Source organism: Podarcis cretensis (genome assembly GCF_951804945.1).
Source record: "Podarcis cretensis genome assembly, chromosome: 7".
Lineage (NCBI taxonomy): Eukaryota > Metazoa > Chordata > Lepidosauria > Squamata > Lacertidae > Podarcis > Podarcis cretensis.
The window spans coordinates 65,795,748-65,822,354 of record NC_137176.1 but is presented as its reverse complement, the minus strand read 5'-3'; the positions used below and the strand labels follow the sequence as shown (position 1 = coordinate 65,822,354).

The 26,607-nt window shown below is 40.4% G+C and overlaps 1 protein-coding gene and 1 long non-coding RNA gene across 3 annotated transcripts in view; both read left to right on the top strand.

The window, feature by feature from the left end:
• LOC307219798 overlaps positions 1-26,607 on the top strand; it is a 423,907-nt gene that overhangs the window by 141,998 nt on the left and 255,302 nt on the right. The window lies entirely within an intron of this gene.
• MMP16 (matrix metallopeptidase 16) overlaps positions 1-26,607 on the top strand; it is a 170,613-nt gene that overhangs the window by 94,936 nt on the left and 49,070 nt on the right. For both annotated transcript variants that reach the window (XM_079983108.1, XM_079983109.1), the window contains 2 exons: positions 14,722-14,883; positions 18,709-18,923. In XM_079983108.1, the coding sequence (XP_079839234.1) occupies positions 14,722-14,883; positions 18,709-18,923 (377 nt within the window). The remainder of the gene's footprint in view (positions 1-14,721; positions 14,884-18,708; positions 18,924-26,607) is intronic.

The following is a 26,607-nucleotide window of genomic DNA, read 5'->3' as shown; positions in this document are numbered from 1 at the left end:
TATATTGTAACTTTTGGTGCGTGAACAGATACTAGAATCATAGAATCATAGAGTTGGAAGAGACCACAAGGGCCATCGAGTCCAACCCCCTGCCAAGCAGGAAACACCATCAGAGCACTCCTGACATATGGTTGTCAATCCTCTGCTTAAAGACCTCCAAAGAAGGAGACTCCACCACACACCTTGGCAGCGAATTCCACTGTCGAACAGCTCTTACTGTCAGGAAGTTCTTCCTAATGTTTAGGTGGAATCTTTTTTCTTGTAGTTTGGAACCATTGCTCCGTGTCCGCTTCTCTGGAGCAGCAGAAAACAACCTTTCTCCCTCCTCTATGTGACATCCTTCTATATATTTGAACATGGCTATCATACCATACCTTAACCTCCTCTTCTCCAGGCTAAACATGCCCAGCTCCCTTAGCCGTTCTTCATAAGGCATCGTTTCCAGGCCTTTGACCATTTTGGTTGCCCTCCTCTGGACACGTTCCAGTTTGTCAGTGTCCTTTTTGAACTGTGGTGCCCAGAACTGGACACAGTACTCCAGGTGAGGTCTGACCAGAGCAGAATACAGTGGCACTATTACTTCCCTTGATCTAGATGCAATACTCCTATTGATGCAGCCCAGAATTACATTGGCTACTAGGGCTGGGGGATATATTGATATAATGTCCAATGCTGATTTGAAGTCCATATCGTGATATCGGTTTCATAATTTTTGACCTGGCAATATATTGTGAATCATGGTGTGTGTGTGTGTGTGTGTGTGTGTGAGAGAGAGAGAGAGAGAGAGAGAGAGAGAGAGAGAGAGCGCTATGCAAAAATCACAATGGGGAAAATCGTGAAGCCATCCAGTGCCTCTACATAGCTCCATCCTTATTTCACACATCGTGATATATCGGTATATCATGATGTTTAGCTGGTGATATATCACGATGCTGAAAACCAGGTGCAACTTTTTAAAACTTTGTCAAACTTTATTGTCTGGATTTTCACTTTTTGAAAACCCTAGCATTACCATCTGGGACACCCCATTCTACACACGGTGAAGGAATAGCACCTGATTTCATAGCTATCCAAACTCAATTACTCTCTGGCATTAACTGTATTAACTCTTGGTCTGCCAAATGTTTGCACAACCAAGAAGGGACCCCTGCCCATCTTCTTTACCCATTCTTGACATACAATGCTCTTTTATCCCCACCCCCGTGCCCCAGTATTTATAGGGATTTGCAGAGTCCTATATAGGGATTCAGTAGCTGGAATCTTGCCTGCTGCATCTGTATGGACACCAAAAATAAATATCTAATTAGCTGTAGGAAATTGAGAAATGCATCCACTCACTATTTCGCTATGTATAAATTCGGCTGGAGGTTGCAGGTGAGGTGAATCATACTGGTTCGTAACACAGAGCAAACACATCTGTGTTTATTTGCTCCTTATTATAAATATATATTTTTTAATCGCCAAGAGTTTTTCAGTACTCTTTTGCTACCATCAAAAGAGATAATCGGAAACTGGAACCACATGATAATATAGGTTTGCACAGAATAACATATGAGGATGGGGCTATTGGAAATTCACACTGCAAGTATTGTTCAAAAAGATAAGAATACTTTGATTAAGATAGGTAAGCAAATTAAAGCTGGTGGTTAATTAGATGATTTAGGCTGCAATTCTACAGTCACTTACCTGGGAACAAATCCCATTGAACCCAGTGGCTCTTACTTCTGAGTAGTCTCATTTTAGGATTGCACTGCACATTAAATGGATTTGCTTGCTGCATGATGTCCGGTTCAAACAATATGGTTTTTAAGGCAAAATAGTTATCTGTGATGTCTGTAAAAGGAAGGAACTATATCCTGAACTCAAATTAAAATGTCCTTCAAGGAGAAAAGGCTAGAATTGGTAATTAAGGCTTTATGAGCATACAAAATGTATATTGAGGTTTATTGATTGGTTTGGGGTAACTGTGGACACTTTTTTTCTTTTCTTTTTCAGGGATCCACCTCCCCCCCCCCAACTCGGGCTTTTATTGAACAATGTTTGCATTTAAATATCCGTAACAAGGATTTAATCTAATACTACCTAGGATGAGTCCAGCATAGTAACACATCTAAATGGTGCATTTTTTTTTTCAGCGTGGCAGGCTCAATAAGACAGCAGTTTATTGATCTCAACTATCACAGAAACCTATAGGATTCTCACTTATGTCAGATGAAATCCTATCCCCTTGACAGCAAAATGAACTCTGCCGCTCATGGTTTACTGTGTACTTAGAGCTTTAAATCTCACCTCGGCATCAGAGGAAGCATTTGGTAATTCAGGAACCTCAATAGCAAAGCAGCAGCCGAAGAAAATGCTATGGGATAGAATTTTAATTAAAGACCTAACCAGAGAAACACGTCAGATACCCACTGCAATGCATTTCCTTTGATCTGCTCACTAAAGATCAAATTTACAAATGGTTTTGGAATTGACTCTTTTTCGCTTTGTTGTGGGTCTTGCAGTGTAGGAGTTGGTGTTAAAGCCAAAGCATCTTGGATCAAAATTCTGGGTTCTCAAGCTGGTGCAAGGGGCATGGCTGATTACTGCAGCTGCGCTGAGGGAGGCACTGTTTACTGTATCTCTAGGCTTTTGAAGAGATACTGATGCGAGGAAAAGTTGCACTTTCAAGGGGGAGATATTAGAGTGGCTACAGCTGTGCTGCTTCATCTTGCCAAACCACTGTTACCACAGTTTAATAATATTGGGTTGTCTAGCAATAAGTCATGATACTAGGATATGTGAAATGTTTGTAGATGTAAGGCTCTAATTGCCAAATTCTAAACCTTTGTGATTGGTGGGGTATAGTTACAGTGTCTGCACCACTGAGGGTGGCATCGTCGTTGTGCTAGCTCAACATCACAAATTATCAGCACTCTCCTCTTCTGAAGTAGTTATTTCCTGGTGCAGCAGTTCTCAGCATCAGGCATAAATGTCACTTGAGGCATTATTGGGTCAACATCACATCACAGAGTGTTGCCCCAATGTCCCTTTTCTACAACGTGATGCCTGGAAGCATATTCAGAACGTGTTTCTTAGACAAGAGGAAATAATCTACTCTGCAGGTTATCAAACAAGATGATGATGACATATGTGTGTGTGTGGCCAGTAGTGCAGAACACTATAATAATTCAGTAACAAATTCAGATTGCTGGATATTAATCAATACAGTATATTATAGTGCTTTTGAATTGCATTCACACCAGCAGGAATTTGTGCAATCTGCTAAAGAAAGTTATACGAAGAGGAAATGTAACCTGGCACAGCACACCTATCAACTATCACTGCTTGTACTCCCCTTCAACAATGTATATATCAACAATTTATATTCCAACTAACTAGACCTGCTAGCAGAAGCCCATGCAAGACTTTTCCAAGTGCAACAGGGTCTCCCCCCCCAAAAAAAGGAAAAATGCTCAGTGAGAGTGTTGAGAGAAACTCCTGAATGAAACACAAAGGAGGGAGGAAAGAGATTGTTCCATCAGGCAAGCAGAAATGCTTATGCCTTATGCTAAGGGAGTGATCTCCTTAGTGCTAAATTGAATTGCTCCCTTAGCTGTGTACAGTGAAGTTAAATCTGAAAAGTCACTTAAAATGCCTTCTGGAAAAGGTCTTTACCAAGTACCAAAGGTTCAACAGGTAGGGGTTCCATCTGATCTCAAATGGGAGGGAGTTTCACAGAATTAGGCCCAAACATATGAGCTGTACGCAGAGTTCTGTTAGCAAAACAGGGCTTTTCCTTCCTTCTCCTCCTAGCCTCTCCAGTCATACTCCAGTTTACTTCCATCGGGTACTAAATCAGTAATGGCCACAGTAACTTTTTAGTTATTAGTTAAATTTTTCACTAAAGAAATGTCACTGAAACTACATGGGGGTGGGAAATCACAATTCAACAGAATTAAGCTTATACAAATTCTCAAAACAACTAATTTAAATAATTAAATAATTAAAATAATTAAAATTAAAATAATTAAAAATACATTTAACCTTTTGAGTTGAGGTACGAAAATCCCCAGGCAAGGTCCCTTTGTGAAGACACTATCTTAGACATCCAAAAGTCACAGTGGAGCAAAATATATAACTAGATTAAAGGTATAAGGTATTCTTCAGAGTTAGACACCCCAGTCCCAGCTCCTGGCATAAGTGGTGGTTTCTGTGAGTACAGTCCTTGTATGGTCTGCTGTCACTTAAAATATCTTATAAAACAGCCGAGAACTTCAGTGACAGTTTGTTTAAAAACGAAATTGAACTCCAGAGTGTCAAGAGGATTAGCTGGTTGAGTGATTGTTCTTCGCATGTTCCTCTGTCCTACAAGAGGGTGGGAGAATGCAACAGCTTGATTATTTAGCAAAAATGCAAATTGCCATCCCCCTTGAAAAGTACCAGGCTCATTTTCCACACTATATTGCTCTGCTAATGAAGGCAATTTGAATTTTGTGTTTCTCAAAAGAGATGAACAACTTCTTGGAGTGCTCAGTAAAACCTTAATATATTGTGGCTCTGAAAGCATTTGTATTAATTCCCAAACAACAAGGGCGATAAAGTTTTGTGGGGAAAACAAAACACCATCTAAAAGAAACAACTTGAATATTTGATTGAGGTAGCACTTCCTTTCGCTTCTTCTTCTTTCTTTTTTTTAATAATATTTTATTAAGTTTTCTCAAGAATAAAGACCACAAAGATAACAAAAAAACCAACAACATCAGAGACAGAAAAAGAAAAATTACAGTAATCAAAAATCAAAAATTCCACACAAAAAACAAAAAGATAAGAAAAATAAAAATAAAAATCTCTCCTTTCAAATTCTCAACATTCTTTAACTTATTTTCCTGACTTCCTCTCACCTCCCTCCTTGTATTCCATTTTAAATTTAATTCAGCAAATTCATAGCCACTTGTCTTACCCTTAATTATATATCCCCATGTGATATTTACCTCATATTTTCATTTATAATCAACCCATTCTTACAAATTCTTATTTCCCCAATTTTATCTTGTCCTCAAATCTTTAAAATTCTTAGATTTAAACCATTGCTAAAGCCAATTACTTCCTTTCCAGCATCTCAGTATTTCATTAGAATTACACTAATTCCATAAATATGAATTTATTACAAAAGCATTTCTCATTTTAAGTTTCTCCAACGTCCCTTTTCCTGGTTCCGGATAATGTCAGTCCTTAAGTCTTTCACCCTTGTCAGTCCGGCGTTCTAATATCTGAGGCACTCAAGTCACCTCCAGGCCCCCTCTGCGAGTTTTCTTGTTTCTGTTTGTAGTTACATAGATCCTTGTTCCCTGTTGTATTCTTTCGTATTTTCTTCTCTTTCTCTTTGGGGAGCCAATCCCTGGAGGACTCTATGCAGTAAAATTCTTCATCTCCTTTTATCCAGTTGTCCCATTCCCCAGTGTTGCACTCCCCAATATCTAGTTTGTAATCCAAAGGGTAGTAAATCCAAGGATAATCTTCCCCTTGTTTCACAATCCCACCAAAGATAATAACTCTCTTAAGTCCACAATTTAACCAGTGTCCTGCGAATTCCATCTCCCAATGTTGCGGCTTCTGATCCTGTAAAACTTGAAGACTCTGTGTCTTATGAGATACATTCATAACTTCATGCGCTTGCCCTAAGTCAATATCCTGGGTAGATTGTTGTGCAATTTCTGTAACTGTACATTCCATTGGCACCTCCTTATTAACTGCAGCTAAAATGTAGGCCGTCTCTTGATTCATAAGAGACACTTTCTCATCCATCTGTTGCAGCACATCATATATTTTGTCCAGGGCAGATAAAACTTCCTCTCTCATCATTCTGTCAAGGTCAGAAAGCTGGTCCCACAGTCTGATTTTCCCAGCTGCTATGTTCTCTTTATAGAATAAAACAAAAGCACTGGCAGACCTCCTCTAGGGGGTGTAGTTACTTTTTAGCATCCATTTTTACAGTGTATCCAACAAGGGAAAATAAAAGTTACTTTCGATTTTCAGATATTTTGTTTCCTTTCAATATAAAACAATCAGGCAGAAGGCAGCATTGGACTTTTTTCCCCCTTCCAACTCTATCTGTCAGATTTCTTATATTCCTGTTATAGGCACCACCGACAGTTTCTTTCCTTTCATTCCGTCCCCAGGTCAGGAACAGTGAAGACTTATTTTCTTAAATTACTCTCTGCAGGATTTGCAAAGTCACGATTTGTTTTCCCCCTATCCTCCTGCTGTCAGGGGGGTTTGGTAGTTAAAAGAGCAGGAAATTCCAGGCTGTCAATTTACGGCTTTTAGCTTGTAAAGTCTTTGCTTTGATCTTTCTACAAAGAGCGGGAGGCGGACTTCCTATTTACACTTCCCGTCTCGGCTCTAATTCAAAGGTATACTTTTGATCCACAAGTTTCAATTGTCCTACTCACGGGTTGTTGTTTGAAATCCGAATTGGCATAGGAAAAAGGACAGCGCTCTCCGACTTTGGCTGTGCAGCTTCACTCCACAGAAGTAGCGATTGACTCTCAGCACCACGCCAACGACCGTCTCACTCCGGAGCCCTTTGTAGAGCTCCTTTGCCAAACAGAGGGGCGCAAACGGTGCCCGCCGAGTCCCACGGTTGCAGGCTTCTTCCGCCTGCGATTTTTGAAAGGGTCCCCGCTTCGCTGCAGCAGTAAGACCCGGTTTCTGTGGAGCTGTCTCCCTCTAAATCAGGGAGAATCCGCCATTGTCGGAGGCGCCACCTCCGGAAGTCTTCCTTTCGCTTCTAGGATACCCGGTCTTTATGTCTTTGGATGAGGGGCAGTGTAACAAACGAACCATCCAGCACCATTAAACTATTTGAAGACATTTGCTAAAGTCCAGTTGTGGCTTCCATAAGCTATTACAGAAAATTCTTACAACACTTGCGAAAGAAAATGGAGTGAGCCTAAATCAGGGCTGTAAGCTGTGAAAGTTCTCAGATCAATGACCTTCTGAGAGTTTAAGAGGATCCTTGTTGGCTGAGCCCTCACTTCTCCTGGGAATTCGGGAGAGGTGGGACTCATCTTCCAAAATACGTACTATGTTACATGCATTCCTTGGCTCGGTGCCTTATGTGTCTGTTTGTAGCTTTACATGGCAACCAACTGTGGTAGAGCGCACATGCTTGGGACTGCTGTGTAAGTGATTTTTTAAAATTTAACCCTTTGCCCCCCTCCCAGTCTGCAATCCCTCCTGAAGCAGCTAATTGCATCAGGAGGGACTTGCCAGTGGCAACTTCCCTCTGCTGCAAAGGGCAGCTTTGAAGTTCCCAGTGGGGAATTCTATAGCACAGCTGATCCCTGCAGGTTGCTCGGTGTCAGCACAGACAACAAGGGTCCTGCACCAAGCTCCTCAAGGGTTCTGATCATTTCTTGGTAACTGTGTTTCCACCTGCTTCATCCCTGACATCAAATATTATGTCAGGCATGGGACAGGAGGGTAGGATTTGGGGGAAACAGTCTTGGAGGCTACAGTGGGGTCATGCTGGGTATAATTAAGGCCACAGGATGGAGGTTATCTACTTTTGTCTTATAGGCTTTGAATCGTAGAATTATAGAGTTGGAAGGAAGCGCAAGGGACATCCAGTCCAACCCCCTGCGATTCAGGAATCTTTTGCCCAACACGGGGCTCAAACCCATAACCCTGAGGTTGAGTCTCATGCTTTGCTGGCTGAGCTATTAAGAGATGGTAGCAAGAATACGCTTCCTTATTTCAAAGTATCCATGTCCCAGCTGCGTAAATTATTGCATCCTCCAACTTTGATTAAAGGTATCTCTGATATGAAAGCCTGATGGGGGACAGGCATTAGATGGTGAAAAACGATCTTATATCAGGTCTCCTGTACTTCTAAAATTCTTGGGCATTAATATTAGAGGACAAGCTTTTAAATTGCTCAGATGACATATCACCCGTACCCATATGTTATCAAGTAGTGTTATGATATCTACTAGAAGATATGTGGATATAAGGAAACTCACCTCCTTGAACATGCCTTGGAAGTCGAATGGCTTCCACTGTGTGTACATGTTATTTTTTTCATTTTTCTGCAGACCACCTTTGTGCCTTGGTTTTCGAATGTTTCAGAAGTCGAATGGTCTTCCAGAATGGATTACTTCCGAAAACCAAGGTATCACTGTACATAAAAAACTAAATGTGAGTTCAAACCAAAGAAGAGCAGACATTTCCATAATATATCACAATTAAGGATAATTTTCCATCATACTTAAACAACAAATATAGGAATAAGAATATAAAATACACGAGGTAAATGACAGAGCAGAATTTTCTTTTTATGTACAAAATGTCATGGTTCCTCTGAGCCCTTGGAATCTGATCAGGAATGGGAGGTACCTGAAAGTGAGGGACTCAGAAGGAGTAGTTGGGGTAAGAGGCTATGTAGCAGAGCCCACATGATTAAGTGCCCTCTACCCCCAGGTGAATCCAGACCTGATGAGGTAGTAGACCTGGGGCTGCCCCTTCCCTCAAGGGTGCTCAGGGATGCAGCCTGCTGTGACTGGACAGGAAAGTTTTGAAGAGGAGGCACTCCTAGCAACCTCTCCCAAGGAGAGGTGGTGCATCAAGAGAAGGGAGGAGACTCGCTTCCCTCAAAAAAGCACCTTTCTCTGGGTCAGGAATGCTCATAGGGGCAGGGTTTTTCACGAGAGCTGAACTTTCTCCACCTCTGCTTCAAAGCTTGCCAGGTAGGCAGGGAAACTTATTGAATAATAATAATAATAATAATAATAATAATAATAATAATAATAATAATAAATTTATTATTTATACCACGCCCATCTGGCTGGGCTTCCCAGCCACTCTGGGCGGCTTCCAAAAAAAATTAAAATACTATAATACATCAAACATTAAAAGCTTCCTTAAACAGGGCTGCCTTCAGATGTCTTCTAAAAGTCTGGTAGTTGTTCTCTTTGACATCTGGTGGGAGGGCGTTCCACAGGGAAGGCGCCACTACCAAGAAGGCCATCTGCCTGGTTCCCTGTAACTTGACTTCTCGCAGTGAGGGAACTGCTAGAAGGCCCTTGGTGCTGGACCTCAGTGTCCGGGTAGAATGATGGGGGTGGAGACGCTCCGTCAGATATACTGGACCAAAGCAGTTTAGGGCTTTAAAGGTCAGCACCAACACTTTGAATTGTGCTCGGAAATGTAGGTCTTTCAAGACTGGTGTTATGTGGTCTCTGCAGCTGCTCCCATCACAGCTCCCATGTAGTCTTGCAACTCCTGCTGCTAATTTGGACTCTCAAATCTTCTCCTTTGTTCTTTGACTGGACATATTGTTGCTATTCCTCTGTATTGTAAGAGCACCTGGATTAAATATGGTTCTTTCCTAGCTGCTGAGTTTGTACCATTAAACGGCTGTAATGAAATTTTACTTTTTTTTACTTAACTACAAAAAAATGACTGGTTTTGGACGGGAGCCAGAACAACACACACACATTATATAAAAATGTAATGGTTATAATAATTCTTATCATGCAATGCCCCTAGTAAACAGTGTTCCTTAAATCCGGAGGTATGTTCATTTCAGAGTTATTACCCTTCTTTGGCTGTCATTTTATCTCAGTATAGAAAGAGTCCCTCCTAGAGACTTATAGAGATGTACTTCATCTAGTTTAACCCAATTGCTTAGCAAATCACCAAATCTAGCTAATCTGATTTAATCAAGAATTAAATTAGATTGAATGAATCAACATTAGGGATGTGAAGACAGCTAGGAAGGCTACAGTTCAGTACATTTTACTAGAGGCAAGTACTTGTAAACATCCTGAGGAAGGGCAATTTCTGTGCATTGTCAAAATGGCTTAGAAGATGAGGAGCTTAAAAGCTAATCACCTCTTTCCTCTGGTATTCCCACACATTCTTAGCTGAGGGACAAATGGTTTCTTACAGAGACAACCACTTTTTATAGATTACCACATATATTCTGTGTTCTAAATGTACATCATTTCATTTTTAACATGCAGTGTGCGTCTCTCTCAGAAGCAGAATAAAATCAAGGTTAATTATCTGAGTTTCAGGAAAGGAGCATGCCTTTTACTTTTTTGCAAGCTTGTGATTTATGCATTATTTTAAATAATATGGGGAACTTGCAGATCATCTGCTTTAACTCTTAGAAACTTGAAGAAAACCTTCATGCTTATTAAGCTGCAATACTGGCATTTTATGCATACATTTTCACATTTATGTCCACCCATGGCCTCTTTTCATCAGTCTCCCTGATTTGAAAAGTGACTTAAATCCTGTAGAGTAATATAAATTAATTGTCTTTTAACAGAACTCACCAATTTCTGAGTATTGTAGAAACACAGGGTTCATATTAAACATACTTCAAATCTATACAGGCTGAGCTCAGTCATTTATTTATTTATTTTCATTTTCAATGGTGTGCTAGCAGCCAGGAGAAATTTATGAAAAAAATAAAATCCCAACCTCTGTTGAACTGCAGATAATCAGCTTCTAGTAAATTTCACATTGCTGCCAGCTCAGTTGACACAGTGGACCCAAGCTGTGCTGCAGGAACCTGCACCAGCGGAATCTCAGAGATGAATCCCCTGGGGGAGCCAAGTGTCTCAACTGTAGATATATCACATGTGGCATTGAGACACAGCAAGAGAGAGGACTTCAGGCAGAGATGCTTGAAAGTGCAACATTCACATTCTTGGTATCTGATACAGCAATGATGCAAGTAAGCTGGTGAGTTATGGTGGAATTGATCGAGCATTGATCCTGCACAAGTTTTCATTCATCTCAGTAGCAACTGGCCTGCACAGAAACATTGCTTGCCATATACAGTTTGTGTAAACACCCACTTTCAACGTGATAGATTATTAGCTGTGTTTTGAAAAAAGGTATCCTGTTCTCACTATATCAATAACAAATGTGTCTTCTTCATTACATATTTGCCCAATTGTTGCCCTTAATGATAGAGTAACTTCATGTACAAGTTAACCCCATTACTCCCAAACTTATATGCTACATTTATGTTTAATACAGACAGTTCAGAGCATTTCCTCCACAGTGTTAATGAGAAATGAATAGCTCTATGGATTAGCCAAGACCTCCCTCAGCCTGTCTAGTCATTCCCCATCTTAATTAGAAAACCTTTGTCTAAATTTGTCATAGGCAAACTATTATTTCCACATTGGCTTGAACATGTATACATTTGTTTTTATTCCATGGGATTTGGGGTGGGCAACCCATGAATTATACTTGGCTGTTCTGTGGAGCGCTAAACACCTCACAGAAGGAGGTAACTGGAATGATCAGTGCAACCTAGGCAGTGAGAACACATATAATAGTGTAACTCAATTTCAGGGCAACGGGTGGATTTCATTGCACGGTATGACTGCTTGTTTGAATTAGATCCAAGAATCACAATGTACACAACTTGAATTGTATCTTCTTCTTCTTTTAATCGTTTATAGCATCTGAAAGTGCCTGAACTTTCAGTGGTACAAAATATAATATGACAGAATGCAACAAACAAACAAAAACTACACACCAAAACCCCAAGTGTTTTAGGTTTTTAAGTTCTGCAGTATTGGGTATGTTGTAATACTATAGTTGGGAGCGAGTGGATCAAAATAGTTCTGTTCCCTCCAGCATGAGATCCAGCTCTGATATAGATTTGGGCCCTTCTCAAGTGAGAGATGGGAGAGGGCTATTAGTTCAGCAGGGGTGGGGCATGTGTATAGTATAAAGTGGCATGTGTATAGTGTGTATAGTGTCTCAACTATTAGGCATTCATTTTATACAAATGTTTGGCAGTGACCCTTTGTTATGGGGGATGTCATATTGTTGAGTATGAGTGCTTCACCTATGGTTGACATAGGTATTGGTTGAGGTAGTGAATGCTTGTAGTGGTAATGTGAGCTTGGATGAAAATTGTATCTTTGTTGTGATGTTTGAAAATTTATATTATACTGCCTTGTAGTGCTCTGATTATATTTATATTATTCTTATGGACACGAATATTCTTTATGTATTTTGTTACATGTTAGATGGATTTATTTGACATAGCTTTATTATGGGCTGTGTGTGTATGCATATCTTTAAACACACCTATGTATTTAGTTATTGTAAACCGCTTCAAGATGCTTTGGATGGTAAGCGGTATATAAATGAAATGAATGAATGCATGGAATGTAAATTTCGCAGGTTGCCTAACTGCCTATAGAGGAAGTCAGTGGGTTAAAGTAGTTACGGGAGGAATGCTATTTGCTCGTTACTGGAAACTAGGATTTATTTTTGCTGTTTGCTCGTGGTTTATCAGGTTTCCTGAATGCCTTCAAACATCCAGTGTTGTAATAACGGTCAACATAAAGATAGAATAAAATTATGTCTTCTTTAGAATCAAACTCATTCACACAATGTGGCTGTTTGAGTGCTTGTTGGGGCTAAGAGGTCTGAAAACCTTAAATCAATTTTGTGCCCGTTGGCCTTATACTAGTGTGTTTCCAGGGCCAGTTGAAAGAACTGCTCTTGACCTTTCTTTCTTTCTTTCTTAAATTTATATTTTGCTTTTCTTCTCTCATGGAATCCAAGGTGGTATGTCTATGGTTCCCAGGTTCATAGAATCATAGAATTGTAGAGTTGGAAGGGATTCAGATAGTCATCTACTCCAATGCACTGCAACGCCCTCCAATGTGGACATTATACTTCTGTTGTTGCAGCCTAGAATAGCAGTACTCCCCCCCCCCCGCTACTGCATCACACTGTTGACTCATATTCAGCTTGTGGCCCACTAAAACCCCTGGATCCTTTTCACATGTACTATTTGTCCTTGCTGGTAGTTCTCCCTGCCTAAGTGCAGAAGCTTACATCTGTTGCTGTTGTCACCCATTCAGGCACAAACCAGATCCTGTACTGCTTAGCTTCAGCAAAGTCCTGGCTGTGTGTACCTTAAACTATACCCCTTTGCATTAATGGTATCATTATTATTACAAAGCTTTAAATGTAATGTAATTTTATATCATCCTTTTCCACCTTGAGGGGATTTCATCCAGAAATTAACACTATATATAAAGTAAATAAAATACTGAGTCATTTAGCTTCACATGGCTTTACAGGTAGACAGGACAACAGTAAAGTAGAATAAACTTGGCTCACATATAAGCCCATTGTGTATATTCATTTAGACAATGAAATAGCTTTGAGACAATGCTCCGGGAGGAAACAAACCAGCTAAATCCAAGCAAGGAAGTGTCAATTCAATTTCTATTGAAATTCCCCTTGACTTTCTCATCATTGTGAACACTTGGTTAATTTAGTCTGTCCCCCTATGCTCTAATTCGGAAGAGCGACCTTGAACTCTGATAAAATGGTGCTTCGAGGGAATGATTCATAAAACAAAACAGACTTAATTTTTTAAATAACAACAATCATCATCACATACCACTACTTCAGCTGCTCAGGATCTTGAAAGCATCGTTTGAAACATATATTGGTACACTCATTTGTGAAACTTGTGCTTTGAAAATAAGCCCCCCAGTTGTATTGCAGAGTCTAGTTCTGGGGTTGTTGAAACTTAACATGGTAATATGTCAATATTCAGCTTTTGTAAGCACTTCTCCAATTTGAGATATTTGGGGTAAGGCTCACCTGCTGCCTTCATTACTTATCTTTTGGCACCGGCGAAAATGTTTCTCTGTAACCAAGCCTTTTGCTGATTAATATTCTGTCCTTTTAAATGTGTTGTGGGAAGATGGTTTTTGGTTTGCTTTTGTTCTTGTTTTCATTATGTATTTTGTGTTCTCATTTTGTATTTTTACAAAATGAGATCCCCTGTGATCTTCGGATGAAGGGCAGTATCCAGATTTAATAAATGATAATAATTGGCAAATAAGCTTGCATTCCTATAATTGATGAATTGTTACTACTTACTATAGCCTTTGTTATGAAATATGCAGCTTCATGAAAGCAAGCAAGTCTATTTTTCACCAAGTGCTTACCATGAAAAGTTTGCTCCCAGACGTTTAAAAAACCTCAATAATATAGTTGTGGAAATCATTATTATTATTTTTCAGTTTCATTACATTTTTCAGTACAGGTTTTCCCCCACTTACATGGGGGTTATGTTCAGGGGCGCAGCACAAATAAGTGAAAATTGCATAAGTGGGGAGCACCCTCTCAACACTCTTTAAGCTCCCTCTCTGCCACACTCTCTCCAATCCAGACCAAAAATACTGTATCCATAAATATCCACAATTAGAATTGTTGCTCTAGGGCTGGCTGGAGGCTGGAGGATGTGCTAGCACATGCATTCACAGCTAGGTGGGGAGACTGGATAGCCAAAACAAAACCCCACTGTGTTTCGTCTCTTTTGGGTTTTCTCCTCTCTCACTGCTGTCGTGTTTGGGCTCTGGAGAGGGTCTCCTCATGAACCAAGAGGACTCTCCAGCTTTTTCCCACCTTTTCCAGGTTTGAATCAAATTATTATTATTTATTTCCCAGCATCACACGTATAGTCTGCCACACATGAGTCAATCACACAGAAGAAGAGCATACTTAAGATTCCTTTGGGAACTTTTGACTCATAAAGCCGGGAGCCTGAGGAAGTGTGGGGTGGCATGTGTAAAATGATTTGAAGTCATTCAAGAAGTGCTTTGTGTCAAATACAGTGAATGCATTGATAAGGCAGTTTTAAAACTTTCCTCTTTCTTTCTTCTTTTCCTCCAGGGAACGATTTGTTTCTAGTTGCAGTTCATGAACTGGGACATGCTTTGGGTCTGGAGCATTCAAATGACCCTACTGCCATCATGGCTCCATTTTACCAGTACATGGAAACCGACAACTTCAAACTACCTAATGATGATTTGCAGGGAATCCAAAAGATATATGGTATGCTGGTTATTTCTTTAAAATATTTAAAAAATTCTAATGGGATGGGTCACTTCCAGATATATACACTCCTACACTGTTGTGCGCACTATGCATCCATTGAAGGTTGCACATCTGCTTATGCACTCCTTGTGTGCATACTATCTGTTCCCTTCATTGAAGTGAATGGGGCAATCCACTTGTTTAAAAGCTCCATGTATGGGTAGGCAAACTAAGGCCCAGGGGCCAGATCTGGCCCAATTACCTTCTAAATCCTGCCCACGGATGGTCTGGGAATCAGTGTGTTTTTACATGAATAGAATGTGTCCTTTTATTTAAAATGCATCTCTGGGTTATTTGTGGGGCATAGGAATTCGTTCATTCCCCCCCAAAAAATATAGTCCGGCCCCCCCACAAGGTCTGAGGGACAGTGGACTGGCCCCCTGCTGAAAAAGTTTGCTGACCCCTGCATTAGAGCATGTTTAGAACGTTAAAAGGAGGGGTAGATGTCTCTTAAACATTTCTGGGAATTACCTTACAATTTTGAGTCAGACTTTGTAGCTTGAGGGTTGTGCTTACAACTGAACAAATATGAAAATGCAAACTACAATAACTATTTGTTCTTGTTGTTTGTATTCATTTCCTTGAAGGGATTTTGATTCTGTGTTGAGATAAAGCCAAGGGCTTTTGCCAAACCACCATGTTTCAGATACTGTTCACAAGTTGAACTGAAATCCACACTTAACAGCAACAATGTTCTTCAATATTTAACCAAGTAGTACAAATATTTTTTATTCAAGGAGAACCTAGACTTCTCTTAAAATATTAATATTTCCTCTTTCCTTTGCCCTTCTCTTTCCTCTTTCTTCTATCTTATTGCTTATATCTGCTCTAGTCATCTTAGAAACATAGTAAGCTGACTTCCTCTAGGACAAACCATTGGCTCAGTCTTCATTTGAATTCAACTCCTGGTTCTTCTTCACTCCAGCCATCCTTTCCATTTGATTGCTTCACTGAAGCACTTGCTTGCACTTGACTCACAGAATCACAGAATTGTGGAGTTGGAAGGGACCGTGAGGATTGTCTAGTCCGACCCCCTGCAGTGCAGGAATCTTTCACCCAACATGGGGCTCTAACCCACGACCTCCCAGCTTAAGAGAGCCATGCTCTACCAACTGAGCTCCTCTCTTGACTCATTCCAATATATCCTTACAGAAGTTCATCATCATGTTCCTTTTTTCTTTCACACCAGGCAAACTGAGCTCCTCTCTCCATTAAGTACTAGAAATGCCAGATTATCCCCCTAAAGATAAGCAAAACAAGTAGTATTTATTCTGGGCCAATACCGCTGCTAAGGTAGTAAATCACCACAACAACCCTTTTCAGGGTTGATTTTTGCCCAAAGGTTTTCAAATATTCTGCATGCAATTTAGATTCATGCAGAAATAAATTCAGCAAACACATATCATTAGAGGGGGTGGGGATGGACACATCATTTGGGTTTGCACTCCCCCCGCTGACTCCAGGTACCACCAAAATGGTGTAGGATCAGCACTGCCATTTTTTAATTTGCCTTCTGACATCTTTGATTTCTGTTCATTTATTCATTGTGGCTTCTTGTATTTTAAAGTTTGATTTAAACTTCTGTTTAAGATTTTTATTTGCACCAAAATGTTTGCTGTTCCTTCCTCTTCCTCTTTCCTTTACTTTCTTTCTTTTCTGAGAAATGTGTGTGTGTGTTTTAGTTTGCAAGCCGCTTCAGGCAGAGAGGAATATTCTCTTGCTCCAATGTGCACTGTTGAACTGGGTGCTAAGCATTGGGTGCATTGATAGAAGATTATATAGGAGCAGCATGGTAGATGCTACTCTGTTGCATATGTGTTATCATATCCAGGCTGCTCCACAGAGGAAATTAAATGGTTGGGTTTCTCCTGTGTGGTTGAGCAGAAGAAGATGTTTTCTATGACCTCATGAGTCTAGACAGAAGGGCCAGACAAGGTTATTTTGCCTTCATACTAAATACCAGTATCTAGCAGCTGTAAGCTGTACTTTGAAGAGTTTTATTGCCCTTGGGAAGTTAAACATGACATCACGTGGAAACTTTAGTTTGGATTTAGCATTTTTCAACCAGATATTGTCTCCTGGAAGATGCCTGATTCTGCTGCCACAGTGATAAAATCAACAATGGCCTTTGTTTTACTGTTTAGATTAAATATTGTTCACTGGTTCATTGGTTTCCTTAGGTAAGAAACTGTGGACTGAATCAGTGACTTGCTAAGGATAGCTGTTATGAAGATTTTGTCAATAAGTATTTAGGGTTGTATTCAACTATGTCATACCCAAGGTAGACTTACGATGGGCTAGAACTCCCAGCATCCCTGACCAGCAGAAGTAAGGAAGCCCAGGCCAAGAATCACATACCATTGGCTCTTGTCACTCTTCGTTTTATATTTTGTATTTGTTTTAGTAGTTTAAAAATGTAAACCACCTTTGGTCCCCCACCCCACGGCATGACACCATAACTACGAAGTGCCTTCTAGCAACCAGTACTCTGAACCTGGTGGCTTCATTTCACCATGACAATTGAAAGATTATCCATGGACCTGTCAAATGAAATCCTCCAAACCAGGTATGGGGAACCTTTGGCCCTCCAGATATTGCCCTCTCATCAATCCTAGCAAGCATGGCCAATGGTCAGCAGTGATTGACGTTTCAGCTCAGTAATGTCTGGAGAGCGAAAGGTTCTCCACACCTGCTCTAACCCACAGGTTATTGTCCTTGGCAAATATCTTGTGGCGGGAGATTCCACAACTTAACAACATTTTGCATGAAGAAACACTTTGTTTTTGTCTTCCCTGAATCTACTGCCAGTCAATTTTAGTGGATGACCGCAAATTGCAGTGTTCTTAGAGAGGAAGAGAAATGCCTATCTCCACTTATTTCACACCATGCATACTTTTGTAAACCACAGTGATGGCTTACTTGGCAGAGGAAACGGATGTTCAGTGAAACCTGCAGTCTAGAATGATGCAGTCCAAACACAAGTTTGCCTCCTCAGCCACTATTTGTGATGACTAGACATTAGATCCCAATTTTAATCAGGCACCAGCTGTTCAGAATCTGTTATACACAGGTTCTTCTTTGAGAACTTCTTGTCCAGGGAGAGTAGTGTTGCCCTAAGTATGATTTGGCTTCAGTGAACAAGGCAGTATAAAATAGCTGGAGCTACTGGTAACTTACAGCAAATCAAAATAGCAAAAATTCAGTAACCCAAATTATGCACATTCAGCATGACCGGAATTATGCGAAGTTGATTAGATCTAATTAATTCAGTGTGAGTAGTCTGGCCTTGAAGCTAGCAACTAATTCCAATTTGTCCATTTCCCAATTTATAGTAAAGAAGGAAAAGGAAATACACTGGCAGCAGACATTTTTTGCTACCGTGTATTAAGACTTATCTCTGCTGCTAAGAAGTTTAGCAATCATTTTTTTTAAAAAGAAAAACGGAAAAAGTTACAGGGCTGCAAGCTCTAATCAGCTACTCAAGTGTGATTAATTAACTTAAGCTTTAACCGCAGATTACTGTTTAAACATTTCCATCCCAATTAATTGGTAGGATTGGCGATAAAGGCTGTGGAACTCAGCCATACCATAGTTTTAAGGGCCACAAGCAATCCACTGTTGAGATACCAGCTCCCTTTATTTGCCAGATTGTCTGTGCAAATTTGCTTGTTTCGTGTGGGTTTAATTTGCAGCTCCTGTGAAATTCAGCTCATGGCATCATCAACTGAAAAGTATGCAGTCTCCTAGACGTTAATCTGCTAGTATCATTTTTTCCCCCCAAAGGGCCACCTGACAAACTCCCGCCACCAACAAGACCTCTGCCAACAGTGCCCCCACATCGTTCTGTCCCTCCAGCAGATCCACGGAAGAATGACAGGCCTAAACCTCCACGGCCACCCACAGGAGACAAGCCTTCTTACCCTGGAGCCAAGCCCAACATCTGCGATGGAAATTTTAACACTCTAGCCATTCTTCGTCGGGAAATGTTTGTTTTCAAGGTAGGAGGCTGCTCTTTTATTGTTAGATTAAGTGACAACATTTCTGCCTTTTCGAAAACCGCCTCTCATTCATCATGCCTCTACTCCTGAGCTTTCTTGCTGTTCTAAAGTTCAAGAAAGAAACAAGGAAATAAACACCTGAATGGCTTAAATGTCTAACAGAGGAAAGGCTGGAGTCTTCTATTTTGGGGAATGAATTAATGTCAGCAGAAAGTTGCAATGCTTCAAAATTTAATGGTAAGTAAATGCTGAATGCTGTGCAGAGATAAAAAGGCATAATTCAAGTCATGAATAGAAGCTAATAGGGATGATTTTGTTGGGAACTTAGCCACTTCCAGGCTCATTGCTGTTATTGTGTTTTCTTTACAAGAACCCTGTAATTTAACTTTATAATTAGATCAGTTCCTTTATAAAGGCTGTTTGTCATTGTGCTGTGGTTGCCTTGATACGTTTTTTTTCTAGTGGAAGCCTGTGTTATAAGAGGCCCTTCACAGGTGTTGTGGGCTTTTTGTGCTGTTGCTGCTCTTTGGTTGGCTCGGTTGTCATATTGTTTGGAGATGCATCCATATGGTGACATCCTGTGGACTGGAAAGCCTTTTGGGCAGGCATGGTGGAGCAAAGATTTCACTAATGATTCAAACACAACAAACAAAAGCAAATCTCATTACTGAAAAAGAATATCGATCTGGCACACCACCCTGTGATGTTGCCAAAATGTATCATTCAGTATGTTCAATGAGTTTTCTGAGGGATAGTGTTCTGCAAATTCTCCATATTAAGCGTAGGAACATAATCTACATTATTTAGCTGAAAAATCCCAATGTGCCCACCTACCTAAAAAGGTTGGTGACTCTTTTCTACAATGAATGTTGATATATTCCAGGAAGTATGGGAAGAGACTTTGTGTGAACAAAAGAAAGAAGAAAGAAAGGATCAGATGTATGAATGTTTGTCTTCTTCCTACTGACTGAAATTCTGTTCTCAATACCAATTCAATGCCACCCCTTGGAGGATTGGTTGCTTCTTCTCCATAGAAGTAACCTTACATTGGCAGTGTACATCAAGTGGACTGATGGACTTGCATCGGTACTTTCCACCATAATCCACAGCCAATGGTGATTCAACACAGGTGATTCTGCCATTGTGCATAATATGTAACAGGACTCATTGCAAATGTGTCAGTTTCAGTGATAACATCTCAAGAGTTAAAGCATTTTGGAGTTGATTAAATTGAAATGCTTTAGGTAACTAAGCATTACATAATAGTGCCACTTAACAGTATGTACGTCATGGTTTCCTGTGGTTACTCCTTTTCACAAAATAGGTAACTCGTAGGTAGGTGATTCTATATAATTTCATTTCAGGTATTCAGTTGAAAGCATAAAAAGCATATTTTCCTTTTTTTAAATTGTGACTTCTTTGATTCCCACTTCTAAGAGATGCCCCAACTCTTTGAATCATCTCCTCAAACATTTGTGTGCTTTTCTTTGTAGGGCCTTGTGGCCATCCATCTTTGTGAATGAAGCAGAAAGGTTAAGGAAGAATCTCATTTACTAAGTTGACATTAAGCAGGATATTAAAATACCTACCTCTTTGTTGCACCATCCATCTTATGAACAAAGGAACATGCCCTAATTTGTTTTACACACAGCTAAATTATTCAGTGCATCACTAATACTAATCTTATTCCTTGCCTATGCCTGTGACTTTAGACAAAGAGATCAATTGTAATTTCTATCCAGGTTCTATCTTTTAATTATAAAATAGTAACAGTAGTTATTAAGGCAGACTAGTTTCATTTGACTGATTATGGTATACAGGTCTACTAAGAAGTAAGCCCCATTTAATTCAGTGGAACGTTCTGCCTGGAAAGGGTTCATGCGAATTTACCTTAAAATGGTGAGTTTATTATACATTGCATTTATTATACATTTACAAGACTCTTAACATCTTGGATCCAGGATACTTTAAGTGCCTGACTTCTTGTATCCCCAATCGGTCACTGAGATCTTCAGAGGATCCCTCATGGCCCAGATGTATGGCTTGTATCCACCAGGAGCCATGTGTTCAGTACTCTGGGCCCAACTCTGTGGAACCCCTGTTGAAATCAGAGAGGCCTCCCCACTCTTGAATGTGCATCACCTAATGAGAAGTTTTATTTTTAGGGGACTTCCGGGTTGGCGCCTCCAGTAATGGCGGAATTCCTCTGATCGGGAGGAATTTGCCCCGTGGGAATCTGGTTCTGGCCGCCACGGCAAAGGCGGAGACACGCAAAAAATCACAGGCGGGAGAAGCCTGTGAATGTGGGATTCGGCAGGCACCTTTTGCGCCTCCCCTACTCATGGGGAAACCCGGTTTTGGGGGTCTGGAGCGACGTGGGGTGAGCAGCGCTGGTGCTTCGAATTGTCTGCTTCTTCCACGGAGCAAAGCCACATAGCTGTTGCCAGAGAGCGCTGACTTTTTCCTGTGGACAATTTGAATCTAAAGTAACTACCCGTGAGTAGAGCTGAAGCGGGAGAATTGGATTTCTAAACGTTTAATTTGGTATCGTAATGGGGAGGTTCAATACAGGAAGTCCGCCTTCCCCTTTTGTAAATAGACTGAAGCAATGAGGCTGCAAGCTGAAGTCTTGGAAAGCCTATTGTAAAGGACTAAATTTCCATCGGTAAAGAATATTAAACCCCCCCTTGGAGGCAGGAGGAGAGGGGGGGAGTTGTGAACTGAATAAGCCTGCGGGAGAGAGCAAAGAGAGTTAAAATACCGCCGCTCAGATCCTGGAAACGGGCTGCTAGCAGGACTGATGTTTTTTGGAACGTTCACTGACAGCGATCGTTCGTTGACAGCTAGCTAATAAGAGAAATACATTGTTTCCACTGTCTCCGTCTGCTTTTAAAAAAGGAGTAAATGTAACTGAAAATTGAAACTAACTTCATTGCTTGAGCTGTGTTTTAAAAAAGGACATTACTGACTAACTTAAATAGAAACTGTTTCCCTCTACATCAGGCTCCCCTGCTGCTGCTTCTTCTACTGCTTTTGTACCAGCATATTCAAAATCAAGAGGAATGTCGATAGAAGAGGCCTTAGCGGTTGCATTAAATAAGATAAGTGATTCACTGGAACAGCTTAACAAGAAAGTAGAAGTGACAAATGCGAAAGTGGAAGCTGCAACTACTAAAATCAATTTAATACAGAAAGTATAAATAATTTGGGACAAAAGGTGAATATCAATACAGAACCATCCAGAAATTGATCCAGGAATCTACTTTAACATGGCAGACTACGGAGGAAGCTAGGATGAAAGCCGTTGCTGCTGAATGTAATGTAACACAATTGGAGAGAGAGAGAGTCCCAGCCTTGCAGAGGCAACTGGATGACCATAGGTCGACGCTTGCTATGATTGAGCTTAAAGAAAAACAAACGAATTTGAGGATCAGAGCCCTACCTGAGTTGGAGAAGGAAAGTATGATAGATTTCCTCACACAGGAATTTGCTGATTTTTGGGACTTGGACTTGGGTCAAGAAGAGATTAAAACTGTGAGGGCCTTCAGACTTGGAAGAGGAGGGAAAAGGGAGAGGAACAGAGTGGGAAACTGTTGGCACTATCGGAGGAGCCTGGAGGTACAACAGCCAAGAGTTGAAATTTTTAAAGACGCCCTGAAATAGCTTTTGGATCTTAGGTCTAACTACGAAGATTTGGCTGCCTTGCTGAGAAGGAATAAAATCATCTTCAGGTGGGAGTTTCCCCAAGGTCTACTCTTCAGCTTCAAAGGAAGGAAAATAAAAATAAGATCAGTAGAAGACAAAGTAAAGTTTTTGTATAAATATGAAGAAGATCTGCAGAAGGGACTTGGAAAAGAGCTAAGAGCATCGGACAGAAGATCACCAGGTTGATGGACTATATGAAACTGGCGGAATCCAAGACCAGGGAGAAGAGTCGGTGGAAGAAGACTGGAAAAAGTTTAAAGACGATTTATAGAAATATTGTAAAATTAATGAATGTTAGAAAAATGTTGGAATGAAGTTATATGGCTTTAGTAGAAATGTTATAAGGAATTAAGTTTAAATAGATTATTAGAGTATTAGGGAAGAATAAGGTTAGAATATGTTAAGATAATTATAGGATAGAAAACAGAGGAAGATGGAAAGGAATTGCTGAAACAATCAACAGAAGTGGAATACAAAAAGGGAGGTGTGAGGAGGTCGTTGAAACAAGTAAATGAAAGATATGACATTGAAATTGTATGATGTGTGTTAAAGTGTTTTTGTTTTGTTTTGTTTAGTCTATGGTGTTAGTGCTGTGTAATGTTTTTATATTGTATTGTATTGTGTGTGTTTTTTGTTTGTCTTTTTTCTTTTTTCTTTCTTTTTTGTAGTGTTTAAAAGTAATAAACATTATTTTTTTTTTAAAAAAAGAGAAGTTTTATTTTTAATTTCAACAGGCATTTTAAGTATGCTTTCTGATCTTATGGATAACTGATTTTATTTTTATTGTAACTTTTTAAACCTTACCCTACCTCACTTAAGGGACGCAGGTGGCGCTGTGGGTTAAACCACAGAGCCTAGGACTTGCCGATCAGAAGGTCGGCGGTTCAAATCCCTGCGACGGGGTGAGCTCCTGTTGCTCAGTCCCTGCTCCTGCCAACCTAGCAGTTCAAAAGCACATCAAAGTGCAAGTAGATAAATAGGTACCGCTCTGGCGGGAAGGTAAACGGCATTTCCGTGCGCTGCTCTGGTTCGCCAGAAGTGGCTTAGTCATGCTGGCCACATGACCCGGAAGCTGTACCAATAAAGCCAATAAAGCGAGATGAGCGCCGCAACCCCAGAGTCGGTCACGACTGAATCTAATGGTCAGGGGTCCCTTTACCTTCAGCTTTACCTTACTTAGAGCAGGTGTGAGGAACCTTTGGACCTCCAGTTGTTGCTGAATTAGAACTCCCACCAGCCCTAGCAAGCCTGGCCATGGGGTAAGCTAAAGATTCCCCAGACCTGGCTTACAGACTGAGGTGTGAAGCAGTATGTAAATGGTTGAGATAGATAGATAGATAGATAGATAGATAGATAGGAGGAAAGAACAATAAATTGATACCATTGATTTAAAATACTGTATGGTATTCAGTTACCTGATAAATGGTCATAATGCACAACTCTGGGGTGGTATTCAGACCTATTGAAATTGATGGTCCTTAGTCAGGTTCATTAATTTCAGTGGTTCTACTCAGAGTAAAACTTAGTTGAATATCACCCATAGTGTCTTTTTGTGCCTGTTCAGTTGTTATATACAATTCAACCATCTTTATATCCAGCATAAGTTCAAAGTAGTACTATACATTTAGTACTATGCATTTGTTTTTTATTTATTTAACAAAATGTTAAATGCTTGACTGTAGTCTAACTTCTAAGTGGTTTGGCGTGAAATCAAAACATGAGTGTTCCAAATTACCCAAGAGGATGGTTCTTGGTCATTATTTGCGGATTATGCAGAAGGTCAGTGGCTCCCTGCTTGGATTGGGGTAGGATGCTATGCATCATCTTTTGGGGTGGGTTTAATTGTACATAGGCTAGGCTACCCACTTCCTTCTTATTCCAACTTTGAAATTATCCCTGTTCCCTTGCTTCCCTCTTCGAGTACTGTTCAGTCTATCCATTTGTCTATCAATCCTTCTTTCAATGTGCTTTTGGTGGTTTTCCATTTTACTTTGTGAAGTGATTTGACTGAGAAACAATAGCTTGTTCCAATGCCACTCAATAAGTTTCATGGTTGAGTGGGATTTTGAAACCAGGCGTTGTAGTCGCTTAAGTTTTAGTCAAAGTAGACCCATTGAAATTAATAGACCTAAGTTAGTTTTGTTCATTATTTTCAGTGGGTCTACTCTTGTGAAGAATTAACGTGTGCTCCTTCAGCAATTCAAACAAAATATGTTTCCTATCACTGCAGCTGTCAAGAAACATTGCAACGTCTTTTTCCTGCAATGTAAGACAGGCCAAATTTGACTTTATTGCGGTGAAATGGTAGCTGTCGTCACCTCTGCCCATTAGTTTAGTCTGCACTATCTTTCATATGAAACTCTGTGCATGTAATTAAAATTCCATTTTAGTTTGAGCAACAGCCCTATTAATCTGAAGGGAAAGGGGGTAGAGAGAGAAGGTATCACTGCAAACAATATGACATTAATTGGTTTTGATGAATATGCTGTTTCTCATTAGCAGATTAGTAATTTCACTATAAAGGGATTTGGGGATAGGAAATTAAAGATTAAGAACGGAGGATAAAGTGGCATTGAAGAGGGAAGGAAAAGCACCAGTATTTTATTATTATTATTGTTTCTAAAGTGATAGGTATTTATTTATCCCATACCTCTTCAAGATTGCTAATAGAGCTGTCTTGTGATTGCTTGACTCTGTGAATGTCTGGCATGTCAATAGAAGCCTGGGAAATTTCTACAGAAGTATGTTATTCAAATAAAAACTTTGGATTCCAGTAGTGGAGCAGTACATTTTACTGCTGAACTGTGTGGCAGTTAGAGAGAAGGTCAAAATTGCACAGAACGCACACGTAAGCGGGTTTTACTTTTGAACGATTGAAAGAAACAATTAGTGATCTTTTTTTAGAATAATGAACGCAAAAGTGAAATAGAATCAGCTGGACTTTCAGCAGGCAGTCATCTAATGCAGCCATGAAAATTAAATATCATACCCTAATAATGCAGTTATAGTGGCTATATATAGTTTCACAGAAACAAACCACAAATTGTCCCACAGATTATCAAACCATGGTTAATTTTATGAAAGCTTCCCCCCCTCACCTGCTCCCCTCAGACTGCCTGATATCTTGAGTACCTCATACTGACATCATCTCCTTATCTGCCTGGACAAACAGGGCAGGGAGGTTTCCTTTGGAATTCGGCCGAATGTTGCCTTCAACAGCCAAATATTATTTTGGAAATTCTCCCCACTTTCTAGCTCCAACATGGATAGCTAGACTGCCTCTGTTCTTGGGAGTGTTCATTGTAATCACCCCTTCCACTGCTAATATCTATTGCCAGTGTGACCCACCCCAAAAACTGGAGTTGTGTGCTTTGAGAATCTTTCTTTTCACGTGGAGTCAGTTTGTGACATTAGTACAGTTGCGGAAAAATCCAGCAAGGACTGCACTGAAACACATCTGGAGTTCGTTTGCAGCTCTCTTCCCCACCCAGTTGCATCCGCTGTTGAAATGATGGACTCCACACAACACCAAAGGCACCAGGGGTTTATTCTTAAAGCAGAGATGGTCTCAACAGTTCAAGACCTACTGGTGTGGTGAGAACCGGTGTGGTGTAATGGTTAAGAGCGGTAGACTCCTAATCTGGTGAACCGGGTTTGTGTCTCCGCTCCTCCACATGCAGCTGCTGGGTGACCTTGGGCTAGTCACACTTCTCTGAAGTCTCTCAGTGCCACTCACCTCACAGAGTGTTTGTTGTGGGGGAGGAAGGGAAAAGGAGATTGTTAGCTGCTTTGAGACTCCTTCGGGTAGTGATAAAGTGGGATATCAAATCCAAACTCTTCACTATTCCTGCAGCCCTGCTGCTCTTCTGGAGTAGAGTTTCGGAGATTGTAGCAGCTGCTTGATGGAGTAGAGCAGGGATGTCCAACCAGTAGATTGCGAGCTACCATTAGATCCCTAGTTGCTCCTGGTAGATCATGG